The 14,690-nt window shown below is 43.3% G+C and overlaps 1 protein-coding gene across 1 annotated transcript in view; it reads right to left on the reverse strand.

Annotated features, from left to right (window-relative positions):
• Nucleotides 1-11,897: 11,897 nt before the first annotated feature.
• SLC44A5 (solute carrier family 44 member 5) overlaps nt 11,898-14,690 on the reverse strand; it is a 57,019-nt gene continuing 54,226 nt past the window's right edge. The window contains exon 22 of the mRNA XM_042819567.1: nt 11,898-13,913. Within this exon, the coding sequence (XP_042675501.1) occupies nt 13,801-13,913 (113 nt within the window). The 3' untranslated portion in view covers nt 11,898-13,800. The remainder of the gene's footprint in view (nt 13,914-14,690) is intronic.

Consider the following 14,690-nt stretch of genomic DNA (forward strand, 5'->3'; position numbering starts at 1 on the left):
TACAAAACTGCATGCATAATAGTAGACAAACCAATTCTTGTTGTTTTGTAAGACCTGATGTGCAAGTAGGAGAATCTTACTGCTGAAGTTTTAAAGTTAAGCACCATGAGTGATGGTAAATTAGACATAATTTGGTAATGTAAACTACTACTCAACTGTCCTGTTTTAAAGTGCAACTTGACTTGCATTGAGTCCCTCTGAAAAAGAACAAAACTACTAGTTCACCCTAATGTGAAGAACTGAGCAGCTTCCGGTTCCTCGAGAGAAAGAAAGGCAGACCTACTTATGAAACCTTCTGTCCAGTTCCACAAACAGAGCAGGATTAAAGAAAATGAGCGGCTTTACTGCTTCCTTACGAAAAAAGGAATCGGGATGAAATTATCTTTGGCTACTGTGAATGCTTGAGCAGCTATTTGCAAAGTGAGGAGGGAAATGCAGAGTTAAAAACAAGGAGTCCCAGTAGTGGATCTGGGCTGTGAGCATCGCCTTGCAGCATGTAAAAGTTGCTCTACTTGCCTACCTTCAGTTGCCAGGCTGTGTGCAGCTGACCAAATGTATGGAAGGCCAGGAGTTTTATTCCGATGCTCTCAACTGAAGCTGTTGCTGTAGCTTGACTTTAGACTTGAAGGCTGATCTTTTTCTACTTGTTGTTCACTTGCATTTTTGACAACGCGCTGCTGAGTTCTTCTGACCTGGCTCCACTGTTGTATTTCTTTAAAGCAGGAAGCACCAACAGGCACTGTGCTCAGAAAATTCAAGGAACAGAATGCCACTGGTGCTACAGTGGGAGTACAAAATAGCATGCTGAGCCTTCTAGATGATGTAGGTTTGATTTTCAAAGCTGAAAAGCAATGCTGTGTAGATAACAGATTGGTTTTAACATGTCACTTAAAAGTAGTCTGTCTTGAACAGAAAACGGTACAGATCTATGCTTAGTGTTCTACTTCTTTGGATAATTCTGCAGAGAACTGCATTTGTCCCTCTGACCCTTAATTTTTTTTATTCTGAGGGCACTTTGTACATGTGGCATTGATACTATTAGCGAAGAAATTGAAAATTGAGCTGTAATTATATAAAACATACTTTGTATCAAGAAGTTCTCAAGGGAAAAAATACCACTAACAAAATAAACACACATCTGTCTTGAATGTACTGTGAGAAGACCGGCTATCGACTTTCAGTCTTCTCCCCCTCAGGTCCAGCCAGCAAGCTGGGGTTGGCTCCTGTATTATTGTGTGTTAGGACAGGTGAGTATAACTACACTGCAAAATATGACTTAAAATGCACTATATTGTCTCTTACAGAAAGGGGGAAAAATCTGGATAGAAAACTTTCACTGTGTGAATCTCACAACATGGGAAGTCTGTTATTAGAAGCCAGTAGTAGTAGTTCGGTTTGCAGGGTACAGAAATATCTATTCTAGAATATTCAAGATCCATCAGAAGTATTTCAAAGTGCAGTTAAATACTGCAATACAGACATTTTGAAACTCCACCTGCTCAGTGGAGGTACAGGTTTATGTGTATATATATGTATATCTATATATGTAGATGCATCAGGTGATTACATGGGCATTTTCTAGTCTACTTCTCATCCCAAGGTACTACTGATACAGATACTTGACTAAACTGTCCTGAAATGTCTTAAATGTCTCCAACTGTAGATATTTTGGCATAATCCTCAGGAAATCTGATGCTCTCTTCCCTTCCTCCTTCCCCTCCACACAGAACAACCCCAACACCAAAACAAAGAATTTCTTCTCTCTGCCAAACCAAACTGATTCACTGAGGTTCCGGGTTTTTTCACACCATCTGTGTCTGATTCTTTCTGTGCTTTTTTCTTTGCCCACCATCTCAAAGCACAAAACTCAGTTTTAGCAAAGCCCTCCATGATGCTGACCTGGAAGAGCAGAGAGCACGTAAGCTGCTCGTGGCTGTGTGCGCTGCGGTGATGACTGCTTTTCTTCCAGCAGCACCACACTCCAAGTTTCATTTCTGACTGCTGCCTTGCTCCCAGAGATGACTGCAGCCTAGGTGAGCAGCTTATATTTTAACACGCTGAATTTCACCTTGCTTTTTTCTCACTGCTTCTCAAAGCATCACTCATTCTGAATCGCAGTTCTGAACTCCCCATTGTCGTCTGCTCTCTGCTGTCAGAAATGCAGTGAGCCTCTCTTTATGCCGACATTCAGGTAATGAACTAAAATACTGACTAGAACCTATTCTTCTGTAATTCCATTTTTTTTTAATAGGAGAAGGAATCATCTGAACTGCTTGCCAGTACTTACTTTCCAAATTTTCCATCCTAGGTTATTTCCTTATCTTGCTTTTGTCAGAAAGAGACACGCGCAGCATCTTGACCACCCACGCAGCTGCCACCCTTGTTACCCTGAAAGGAAGTTGGGCTGCTTTGACAGTCTTGTTTCTATTCCTGTTATCACCAATCTCATTAATATTCTAAAATTCTCAAATAAAATAATCAGACCAGAATTAAATTGCATTGTTGAATTTTCGGCTTTCTTCTGCTCATTCCCGAGCTGTAGACACTGAGTGTCTCTCAAAAATAAGAACTCATAATTTATGAAGATCTCTGTTTAGCTCAGTGGTTCCAGGACAAACTGTAGCAGATCCAGGCTACCCATAAACCATTTAGATAGAAAGATTCCAGAGATCTTGCGTTTGTTGGCAAAATACAACTAACAGTTACTCACAACATCCTGATCTGTGAACTGCCTCTCACGTGGATCCTAATGAAGATGCCATCCATTATTGGCACTTCACTCATCACTATCTACACACTGCATGCTGCACCACTGACCACAGTCCTCTGGGTCTGGCCGTTCAGTTTCTGATGCACCTCAATATCTGCTCATCCACCTCCATATCTGATGCACCTCAATATCTGCTCATCCAGGCCATACTTCCAATGGTGTCATCAGCAGGATCTTAAGCAGGACAGCATCGAAGGCCTCACCGAAGTCTAGGACTGCAATATCCATTGTTCCCATTCATCCGTCAGGCAAACTTGTGTTGCGTTCTGTAGCTACCCTTACTTCAAGCAGAGCAGCTTTTCCCTTCATGTTAAAGAGGATGCATTCTCAGTTACAAGCTAGGTTTTAACTGATGCTCTCTCCCCATTAGGAAATGCTGAGCCCAGAACGCGCTCTGGGTGAGCAAAGGTACCTGGCAGTAACATTCAGCAGCCTCTCTATCCACGGTCTGAACAATACAGGAATACCTGTGTTTTCTTCAGCCTCTTACAATTGAAAAAGCAGGTATGCTTAGGATTATTTCACTTAGAACAGCATAACTTCAAACCCTGCAGGTGCACGTTTGTTATAAGACCACCCATTACTTTAAGACTGTCCACAGACTTTTTTCTAGTAAGTCTGGTAGTAATAACTGCAATACAAACGTATGACAGCTATTTCTCATCTCACGTGGGGAAAAGCATTCTTTATAGGCTGATATGCTGTACAAACTGAAATTAAAGACTTAAGGAGTCATTCTTAGTTCTTCCACATATGCTAAAGTGACCCCTCTCAAATGTTTTATTTTAAATAAACGGCTCACCACAAATGTTCTCTAAGAGAAATGTAGTTCTCAGTTCTCATCTGCATTCACTTGTGTTCTGGCATCCATCATCATCTCCCCCTGGTCCCTCATCGACATGTAGTCTTTCTCACCCTCTTTAGGAATGGTGATTTTGTTTTCTACTCTTCATCCTGATTTAGGCAAGCTTAAACTGTCAGAATTGGATAGCTTTAAATGTGATTTCTTCTGAAAGCAATGCCAGGAAGAAGCAAGCTAACAACAAGAATCCCCAAAGAATGTCTTAGCAGAGGAGCCTGTTGGATGCATAAAATCTTCCTGGGATGCACCAAATTTGTCTGTTTCAACTGTGCATCTTTTCCCACAGCATGTTCTCCTTCACTTTTACCTTTGCCAATAAACCTTTAAGAAGAAGCAAGGAAGCATTCCTGTCCTGGTTGAAGCTGGGACAGTTGGTTTTCCTCGCAGTGTCTGGTACAATGCAACGTTTTGGCTTTAGGAGAAAAACACTGCTGATAACACGCCAACATTATAATTGTTGCTTAGCAGTGATGTTCAGAGCCAATGATGTTTCAGCTTCTCGTACTGTCTTGCCAGTGAGGGGACTGGGTGGAACCAAGAGCAAGGACTGAAATGGCTCTAGGCACATTCCAAGCCATATGACATGTAACACTACAGGGTGATGGAAAGCACAGCAGGAATAGCTGCGTGGCAAAGTGAGGATAAGCACAAGTGCAGAAGTTGCAGACACAGAAGCAAAGGAAAAAAGCTACTCACTCTTGGAAGGCCTCAGGTAGGCAGGGATCTCTAACAAGAGACCCTCACCTCCACTGCCAACCCTTAAATGAGGTCTGGGAAGGGATGGATCCTGGCTCCACCCCTTCCACCATTCAGGTACATTGCATTGCATTGCACGCACCTGAGCTCCCCTGGGCTGGCCCTGCCTTCCCACCAGGTGCTCCATCACTGCTTCAAGCCATGAGTCAGCATTGCCATCACATGACATCATGCATAAACGATAGACCTGTGGGGATATGACCAGAGGGGGTAGCCGCTGCTCAGGTACTGGCTGAGCATGTTGTCACTGCTGTTATTTATCATTTCCTAGTAAATTTTATCTCAACTTACGAGTGGCCAAAATAATACAATTTTGAGGGACAATAAGGAGCTTTTCAAAAATATCCTGACATCAAAAGGAGGACCAGAGAGAACACTGGTACGTTACTTGATGAAAATGGTCCTCTTACAAACAGGGACACAGACAGGGGCATTTAATAACTTCTTTGCATCTATCTTCAACACCAATGATAGATGCTATTTCAGTAGGATATAAAATAATGTGCTGAATACAGGAAAAAACAACAGTGAATTTTTGAACTATCGTCAGAAATAAGAAGGAGAAATGCTAGCATTTGTATGGCATGAGCACACTCAGAATGTGATGCGGTAAGCAGCTGTAAGAAAAGGCACAGCAGTACTTTGTCAGACACACGCTTCTCCAGTTAAATGTTTCTGAGTAAGAACTTACAGATTAGAACAAATTCGCTCTAACTTCATGTGATCACAGACAAAAGAAACCTCTTATTTAAATAAACTCTGTTTGGAAATATACATTATGTGATGTTGAAGCAGCACCAGACAAGGACTCAGAGACACTGGAGACTACACATCCTCAGGTAGTGGACCACACAGACTTTGAACTCATACGTTAAACGCTGTGTGATTCCAAACATGAGTCCACAAAGCTGCAAGCCACCCCTTTCTGGAGAATTTCAGTCTCTCCCTACTCTTACTGGTGAGTCTCCCTGACTCCAGCACATATGTTCACACACCGAAACTGCAGCAGAGATAGTATGGAAAACAGGGTAGGACAAAAGCAGACACACTTCCTTTATCTTAAAACTAGGATTAAACTGTATCACCTTGCGAGAGAGCTCCTGCAGAGCACGTTCTGCAAAGGCCACCTGAGGAACTCAGAGACAGATCCCTGTCCACATTTTACTTTAAAGGTCTGTGAAAGCAGAGATGTGCAATGCAAAAACTCGGAGACATTTAGATGGAGTCATGAGGGTCAGACCCAGCTTTTTGCATGTCAAGAATACGCACAACTCCAGCACAAAACTGCTCCTCACATTGCAATGTGTTTCCATGTGATGGAAACAAAACCGTGAGGTTTCCAATAGCACTTTATTTCATGGGGCCAATTTATCTTCCTTATATTTTAATGAAAATTTCATTCATCTCTCCCAAAATGTGATTTTAAGGAAGAAAAAAAGAAGTGGATGTATGATATGCATAATCAAATCTGTAGAAACCTTACTTTTCAGCATACACTTTGATCTTCTGTAAGTCTTCTGCAGGAAGCTGCATAGCCTTCTCGGCTGAGAGCTGCAATAGTGAGACTTACTCCATGCGACACGCAGCTATTGGTTTCTTGTCATTAGTGCACGAAGCACAGCCACCTCTGGATGCCACAAACCAGTAATAATAAACATACAAACATCTACTTTTCTAAGCTCCTATGACCCAGAACCTATACAGTTGGGAATTACATCACGAGCTGTTTAACTGTTTTGGACCACTGTTAGCATTCTCACAAAACAAAAGATTTGTGAAACACACCAGCGCGAACTATGAAGCTCATGAGGTTTAAAAAGAAAGAAGTGAAACAAAAACAAACTGCAATATGTTTTTTTTTAATTATCATTTGAAGCACATCAAATGCACAACTTTCTCCTGAGACTACTTGGATTATTTTCCAGATAGCAAGCCTGGGCTCTTAAGACTGCAGAATTAAAATAGATCACCCACAGAGCATAGCCAAAGCAAGAAAAATGAGAATTTGGGACTCGATGAAATGAAAGTTGATTCGACACAGGAAATTGAGTTGGTCAGATGCGTTGAAAATGATGGCAACCAGAAACTACATTATGAAGCACTGTATAAAACAGTCCCTTCCTTTCCAAGCCATCTGCAGCTGTGTGGATTTGCAGCAGCATGCCAGGTCTTACAAGAAAACACTCTAAGAGCAGTGTTCATCTGCAAAGTCAAATTGCAAAGGCATCACAGATGGTATACATCAAACACTGGCCAAGACAAAGGGCAGAAAAATTTCGATCCCATGTTTATGGCCAGAGTCTGTTTTGCTACAGCAAGTCAATTATGGCATCATTTCCTTCTTCAGTAGAAATTTCAGTCAGTTTGAGCCACTCCTCCTGGCTGCATCACCACTCTGCTCAGCGCAATTGCAGCACAGTTAGGATGCACCACACCCACAGCAAGGAGGGCAGCCAGGAGCCTTCTCCTCCCATTTCCCAGTGCAGCAGCCATTGCAGAAGTGCCCTGAGCAGAGCTCTGCGCTTCCCTCAGCAGAACAGTACTGCCTGAAACCAAGAAGCCATGCTGTGTCCCATCCAGTGGCAACCCGGGTTACTGGCTGGCACCCCAAGCCTACACTGTATGAGGCCAACCTTGAGAGGCAGCAGCTGGAAAGAATAACCACGAGCTTTGCAAAATAGGATCCCTGGAAAAGAGTGGAATCCTGGTACACTTCAGAAAACCAGGCTGCATTTTGAACTCATCTGGATGGAGGTTAAAGTTTCTATGGCCTGCAGCCGTTGGTAGATTTAAAGGTAATAGGAATGAAAAGAAAGTCTGTGAGATGTAAAACATGTCAGTCTGAAAGCACACTTTCAAGGAGGCAAAAGACAATTTTGTTAGTAAGCCTGACATTTTCTGAAGAACTACAAATATATAGTGTTCCAACAGATGATGTGTGTTAAAAGGAGATACTGATGTAGTTAAAGCAAATTTAATTAAAGTAACTATGTACATATGAGACACATAGTAAAAGTCCTCCCTTCTCCAACATTCCCTTAGAATAATGTGTATATCACAAGTGCATCTTTTGGCAGCTGAGTACACTGACAGGTTCTGCAGGGCTATACATCATCACCTGAACTCAGATAATGGTAGGGTGGCTTTAACAGACTAAATTGCATCTGATATAATATTAACCAAAAATAAGCACATTTTCCTTACTGTAGACTTACTGCAAAGCAACAGTGTCCTTTCCTCTTCTGAGCAGCAGGGAAGTCATCCTTTTCTGCAGGGCTCACTTCTCTGTCCATGTCGGGTCAGCTGCTAAACTGGGGTCAGGAAAAGCCAGTGTCCTTTAGGGGATGACTTTTAGAGTTCATCTTCTACTATATAGCTGGAACTGAACTTGAGCACATCCAAACTCGTGGGGCAGACTCACTCTCTTCTCCATAAGCATTTGCCTTGTGACCACCTTCATTTCACTCTTTCCCTCCGAGAGTCGCAGAGCAGAGCAGGGTGGAACTGCTGCATGCTGTGCCATACCAGCACCGCTGCTCACCCACCACAGGCTCTGGCCGGCAAGGACTGCGCAACACCGACCCACTGACGGCCCCATTGGAACTGACAGCAGTTACCTCTCTAAGCAACCGTATCTCTTGCTGCGAACCCTTATGCACCGAACGCGTAGCTTTAAACGACATAAGCTGCAACTATGAGAGGAACTCCTATGTACCCATGAATCTGCTGCCCAGTCGCCATGTTCTCGCTCACTTGCAGAGAAAGACGAACGCCTCCTGCCAGCACAGCCCCGCTCTGCAAGGTGCCAGCAATGCCCAGATGGCTGCAAGCATCGCCTCGTTTTTGTGTTAACTCAGAAACTCTACTGCGTGGTTTCATCGCAGCGACAGCTCGAGGCCAGAGCGCCCTCGGCTGCACGGCGGCACACAGCAGCCTGCTGCGGCTGTCGGCACCCCGCTGGAATTGTGCCTTTGTCCGCACAGCAGCTCCAGCGCTGCTGAGCCGCCTCTGCTGAAATTCGTCCTCACCTCTGAAACACATTAGCACTTTTTCAAATAAATTATTATTATTTTAACTTAATTTCTCCCGTCAACCTGGAAACATTGCACTGCAGGCAGCAATGCTGTTCCTCTTCCTCCCCTTACACCAAAGGCCGACACGGAACGCGGCACGCGCCCGCGCAGCTGCAGCCCTCAGCACCTCCTGCACGCGCCGAGCGCCCGGCGACCCGCCAACACGGGGCAGGAGGAAAGCACGGCTTTGGCCGAGTCTGCGGAAACCAAATCACAGGGCAGGACTGCGGCTGGTACAAACTCGTCCGGCAAAAAGGTTTCTGAACAGGTCCGACTAAAAAGCCGCGCTTCTTCCCTACGCGGTCGAAGAAACACAACGGCACCGCCAGCGCCCAGGCCGCCACCGCAGCGCAGGCAGCTCCCGGCCGTTAAGGAGCAGCCGCGCCCCGCCCCGCCCGCCCGCGTTCCCCTCACAGCGGCCGCCCCCCCCCCGCCCTCCATCCCGGCCCGGAGCCGCGCACAGCGCTGCACGAGCACACGCACTCTGCTTTGTATCTAAATCTTTATTAGAACAATCCCCAAGAGCTGTAAAACAGTGAGCAACAACAGAATTAAATATTAAACGCTTCAGTTACCAAAGGTGTTTAAACAATACGTTCCTATTTCTGCATAGCAGAAGCGAACAGGTTTTAGAGCTCAAGCTGCCGTGCGCTCATGTTAACTTGGTTTTGGCACGATAATAACACACCTTTACCAATCACATAATTATTGAAACAGACAGTAATTTCCATTTCTCAGTCCTTGCAAAGCCTTTCTGTGATCTTACACCTTGTTCTATGGGACAAATGCCTGTGGGCTTTCTGTAATGTCACGTAACAGACAGCTGCAGTATTAGTGCTAGTAGTATTAATTAAACATGAAGAAACAGTTGTATTTCCCACTTGATTACAGCGCAGTACAAATTACTTATTACCTCAAAAAATCATCACCTGTATCAAAAGATAAAAAATCTAGAATCATTTATAAAACACCTCCAGAATAGCAAACCATCAGTCTTAAAATGGAAATGACTTTACGCTCGTGAGCGACCAACACGCTGCGGCAGAACCACGTGCATTTCCCAGCTGCTTTTACTCCAGCTGTGCCCCAATGCTCCCCGCAGCCATGGGGCACGGTGCTCGCGGACGCTGTCACCGGAGGCAGAATTGGCCGCACGTGGAAGTCCACTATCCATAAATCGAAGGTATAAAGAAGTCTACCGCTGGAAATTGAATGCTCTGACATCATTTTTATTTAACTGTTTGCAACAGCACAATTGCCACGTGTTTTCTCCTGGGCCAAACGGCATGCTTTCATGATCTGACAACAGCAGCAGAAAAATTGTGCATGTTGCATTATGCAATTCAAATACATCTGACTTTTTTCCTACAATTAAGCTCTGTACCAGTTAATTTCAAATGGAGAGTACTGCTTCTCCTAGCTAGCCTTTTCTGTTGAGTCATTTATGTGACGCGAATCAACTTCAGGATATAAGCCAGGTAAGGCACTTCGTCAGAGGGCACAGGCGTCCAGGCTGAGCAACAAGCGACCGGTCGGAGGGACGTTCCGTTACAGAGGACAGTCTTCTACAGTGACTGCCATGGCAACCGATTTTAGAACACTTACTGACCTCCCACAGGATAAGCCTGACATTATGGCTGCCAGATCACCGCACCGGCCTACTGCAGGATGTGCAACAGCGAAACATTTCATACGTGTAAACACTGACGTTTGCAGGACTACTCAGCTTCCTTACAGCACCCGACCCACAATAACCAACCGCTGGATACTACTTGGAAAAAAGCCTCAGTAAGGAAAATAATCTCATTTCACTTTTTTTTTTTTTTTTGTTGGGGGGGGGGGGGGGGGCCTTAAAGGGGGACTTGGAGGGAGGAGGTTCCTTTTTTTGTTTGTTTTCTTTACAAAATTTGAAGGCTTGACATTAAAACTTTGGTATAAGACATGCAAATAAAAGCCATCCATTAATACATCACAGGGAGACACAATGAATTAAACCAGAACTAAAGCAAGCTTATTGCATGGATATGATACTGGCTATTTTCTAGTATCTCATAGCTTCTACATTCTGCTTGTTCAAGAACTCCAAAGAAGTCTGATGCACTTAACAGGGCCTTTCTTCACAGCCATCCCACTTCTCCAGCTCTTCCACTGGCCAGAAAAACGCGCAGCCCGGGGCTGGGCAGGACGGCAGAAATCCCCCCAGCACCGCTGGGTGCCTCGCACACAGCAGCAGCACCAGGGCTCCTGGGCTTCCAGGTCCCCAGCCATCCCTGACGGCCTGCAGCACAGCCCCCCACCGCCCGGCGCCGCGCAGGGCTGCCCTGCCCTCATGAAATACTGGAAATTTCATCACCAACTCTGGCTGGCTCAGGATCAAGGAAAACGTAACCTTTCACTGCCTTACACTCAGTCGCACGTTCCACTCCACAGCAAAGAACGGAACTTCAAATTTGGTTCTAACTCAAGCAACAAGGCAGATGCCCAGATCCAGACGCTGGCACTGGAAGCTGTGGTGCAAATCTCCGGACACGGCTCCACAGGACTAACCGGGCCATCCTACCAGCCTAAAAACTTCTAAGTGAGTGTTTTCCAAGTAAATACTTGCAATAATTTCTACTTATTTCATTAACAGTAGTTTATTTTTTTAAGCCAATTTTACTATTAAATCATTATTACTTATTTATTCAGTTTATTGATGACAAAATTAATATGGTATTGCTTTTATTTTCACAGTTCTCTTAGTTATATCATAAAGAAAATGGCTTTTAAATTTTCTTCTCAGAAATGATGATCGCTTACATTCTAAATAATTTATTTTCACAAAATAGTGAGTGGAGTGATTTATAACATTTATATATATTTACTGTATATAAATAATAATGCAATTTAAAATTTTCACTTTTAGAAATTCCTTTAGTAAATGCATAGGTTTGTTACAAAAGTCCTCTAATCAAATAACTGTATACTACTCTGTTACACTTCATTCTTAATAATCCCTACGGTTACATTCATATGATAAAAAAAGCACACCGTATTCAGAAATGAGCTTTTTCAGTTGAGGTCCCAGAAAGAGCCTGGGGTCCAGTAGCGACATACAGATTACCTAATGCAGTTTCTTTAGCTGCAAACTAATTGCATGGTGGTTAAAAGATGGTAATAAGCAGAGCACGGACCGTAAGCTCAAATCTCGCAGACAAGTGAGATTTCTACTAACAGTGACATATGCCCATGATGTTACTGGCTTAATTCTCTCGGACGACATCCGAGTAATAGGGGTTTCAATATTCACTGCCACACGTGTGATGAGAATAGAAAGATGATGAGGACAGAAACCATAAGTCAGTTTTCAGAAGCTATATTTCTCAGCCCTTTCTGTAAGTCAAGTTTACAGTATCTCAAGTGAGGTTCTCAAAAACCGAAGGTGCCCAGTCACCAGTTCAGTTGGAAACGGTATGCCTTTATTTTACATTATCTAAGTCCAAATGAGAACCACTCATTTATGCTTCGGGGGGAAGAGCTACGGTGCCTGCTGGATCACAGAACTCACACCAGCACCCTGCTACTCATACCTCCACTCACAGGACTCCATGACCCCATCATGCCCATGACTCCAAGCAGGTGGGTGACAACACTCGTGCATTAGCTTCACCCCAGGCCTAATGCATAAAGGATAGCCTGTCTGTCCTTGTTGGGATTCAAGTGATCACAAACTGAAGCCGTAAGTCAAAGAGCAAAAATCATTTTGGAATATGTATTGTCAGTAAATTTTTCCCAGAAATAAGAATTCAGATCATTTGGAAAAGAATTTGCCTTTCTCTTTGTGATAGCAAGAGACTCTTTGGGCTAGCAAAGTATTTCCAGCAGCCAAATTCCTGCCATGGATTTAGAAGAGGTATGTCACATGCCAGCTCCTGAAAGTGGCAATGGAATACCTCATTTAGTACTGTGGAATACGTGAAAACTAGTGGCACGCCTCAGAACCTTTTTAGTTCAGCTCATGGCAGTAATGGACTCTGTAGACAGAGTGTAAGATACTTTTTATGAGCAGAGCTGTAACTTGACCCAGCGACAGTTCTACTAAAGGGAGGTTCATAGGCCTGAACAGAATGTTAATATGCTTTTCCTAAAAAAAAAATAAAAAATTCTAACAACCAACAATCTTAACGAGTCTCAAAGAGGACACCAAATCTTTTGGAGTTTCTTCCAGTAGCTAATTAATGCTGCACCATGAGGAGACTCCAGTCCAATATCTTATTTTCGTATCTTACTGTATGAGCCACTGAGAGACCAGAGACTGCAGGAAGTGCACGCCTTGGGTCTCAGAACCCATGCTGCCATTGCAGTACCTACTGAGAAGCCTTTCTGAACTAGGCAGATGCAGCGGAGGTCCTGTGTACATATACAGCCAAAACTTCCTTGCAAGGAAAACAAAATATCGTGTTCCATTTTCCTCTCAGTGCAGCTCAACTTCCTCATAATGTAGAATACAAAGACTCACTGAAGACGGGATATTAACACAAGCATCTGTCTTTTACACATCAGCTAGGAAATGATATCTTTGCCAACGTGGATCAGACAGAACTTCGTCTGTGTGAAACACAGATCTCTCTTTGAAGCACCATAGGATCCTGTCTCAATTATATCATCTTTCAAGCACAACTCAAAGAAAACTTCACTTTAAGCAGCACCAACAGAGAGAGTAGTCTTCTCAGATTGCTTTCTTCAGGACTACACGTACCATCATTTCTTAGAACACACACTTGTCAACGGGATTAAAACGTTATTACATTTCAGTGTAGGGAACCATTAATGCATGTATAATCACAGTTTAAATAGCTGACAACCAGCATGTACAAAAAATACAATCATAGCACCATATTTACAGATTTAGTAGCATCTCTGGTTAACTAGAGACTCCCAAACTATCTTTTTTATGGCTAATTAGGTTACATTTAGTGCTTTCAAAAAATTGCCTGAATATCTTTTACAAATATACACTTATAAAAAGAAACGTTATCAAAACTGCTGTCATTTAAGGCAGCAACTTGTGTTAAAAAAGTTATTAAAACATTATTATAGACTTACAAAAGCTTCAAATTTACATTTTTTCTTTCCATAGGCACTCTATAGACTAAAATGTGGCCTTGTTTCACAGCTGTTAGCTTAAGCTTTTAAACTAATAAAACATTATCAATGCTGCTGATTTTTTAAAGATGTAAGCAAGAGGAAAAAAGAATCACCCATTAACCAGAAGCATCATTTACAGTATTTACTTGTGCCTAATTTACACACATTTTGCTTAAAAGTGACACTGTTTTGATGCTGAGGTTTATTGCATGTTATCCTATTGCCTTCTTAGGGCTTAGCTCCTTCTTCCCTAGAATTCGGTGGAGGCTAGCTGACATGAAGTAGGGTTTTGCTGTAGATCCATCATTTCTTTCCAGGTCTTCACCTGAATTTACACAGCAAAGCAGCAAACAGCAGCACACCAAACACACGCATGAGAGAAAGAGAGAGAGTTGAGGAAGGGAGAGAGCAAAAGAATCAACATTTTAAAAACTCTCAGGGGAACGTTCTGAATCGTTAAAATGCTGAAGGACACCACAAAACAACTTTTTTTCACAAGTCAGACATTGTTTTACATAAAGCAGAGGCACACACCTAATTATTTTAAAGTGACAGCCACGCATCCCTTTTGTTCTCCATTCCTTTGCTCTGGTGCTGTAAGTGAGGTTGTCAGGAACTCACAATGCCTCCACAATGCTGGTGGCCACGTTTTTTCTAAAGCAGCCCGACATTTTGACCAGAGGTAGCTTTGGGTTTAAGCATTTTTTTCAACTGGACCTTTTTCACTGCTTGAGATGAAGCTCTCCAAAAAACCTAGTGCTGCCAGTGCACAACATCCTACAGTATTTCCTATTGTATGACACCAAATGGAAGCACGGGAAGCAAAACAGAACATGGATTTAAAGTAACGAGATGGTCGTATTCCTTGTTTTCCTACAGAAGGTTGTGTGTACATCACTGGTCTGGGTTCAGCCCAGCGTTAATGCCTCGCAGACAGGTGAACAATCTCACACTGAGGGGCAGTCTGGAAAGAGCGTGCAGTGGAGAAAGGTTACTGCAACTGCAGCCTTGCAAAGGCAGGCAGCTGCTTCTGACAAGCCAAACAGAAAGCACTAGTTGCATGGAACGGCCACAGATGTCAGAGAAAGCAAATCTTCACGAC

The sequence above is a fragment of the Centrocercus urophasianus genome, unplaced genomic scaffold, assembly GCF_019232065.1.
Source record: "Centrocercus urophasianus isolate 14NV4802_14NV808 unplaced genomic scaffold, USGS_Curo_1.0 seq_18, whole genome shotgun sequence".
Classification (NCBI taxonomy): Eukaryota; Metazoa; Chordata; class Aves; order Galliformes; family Phasianidae; genus Centrocercus; species Centrocercus urophasianus.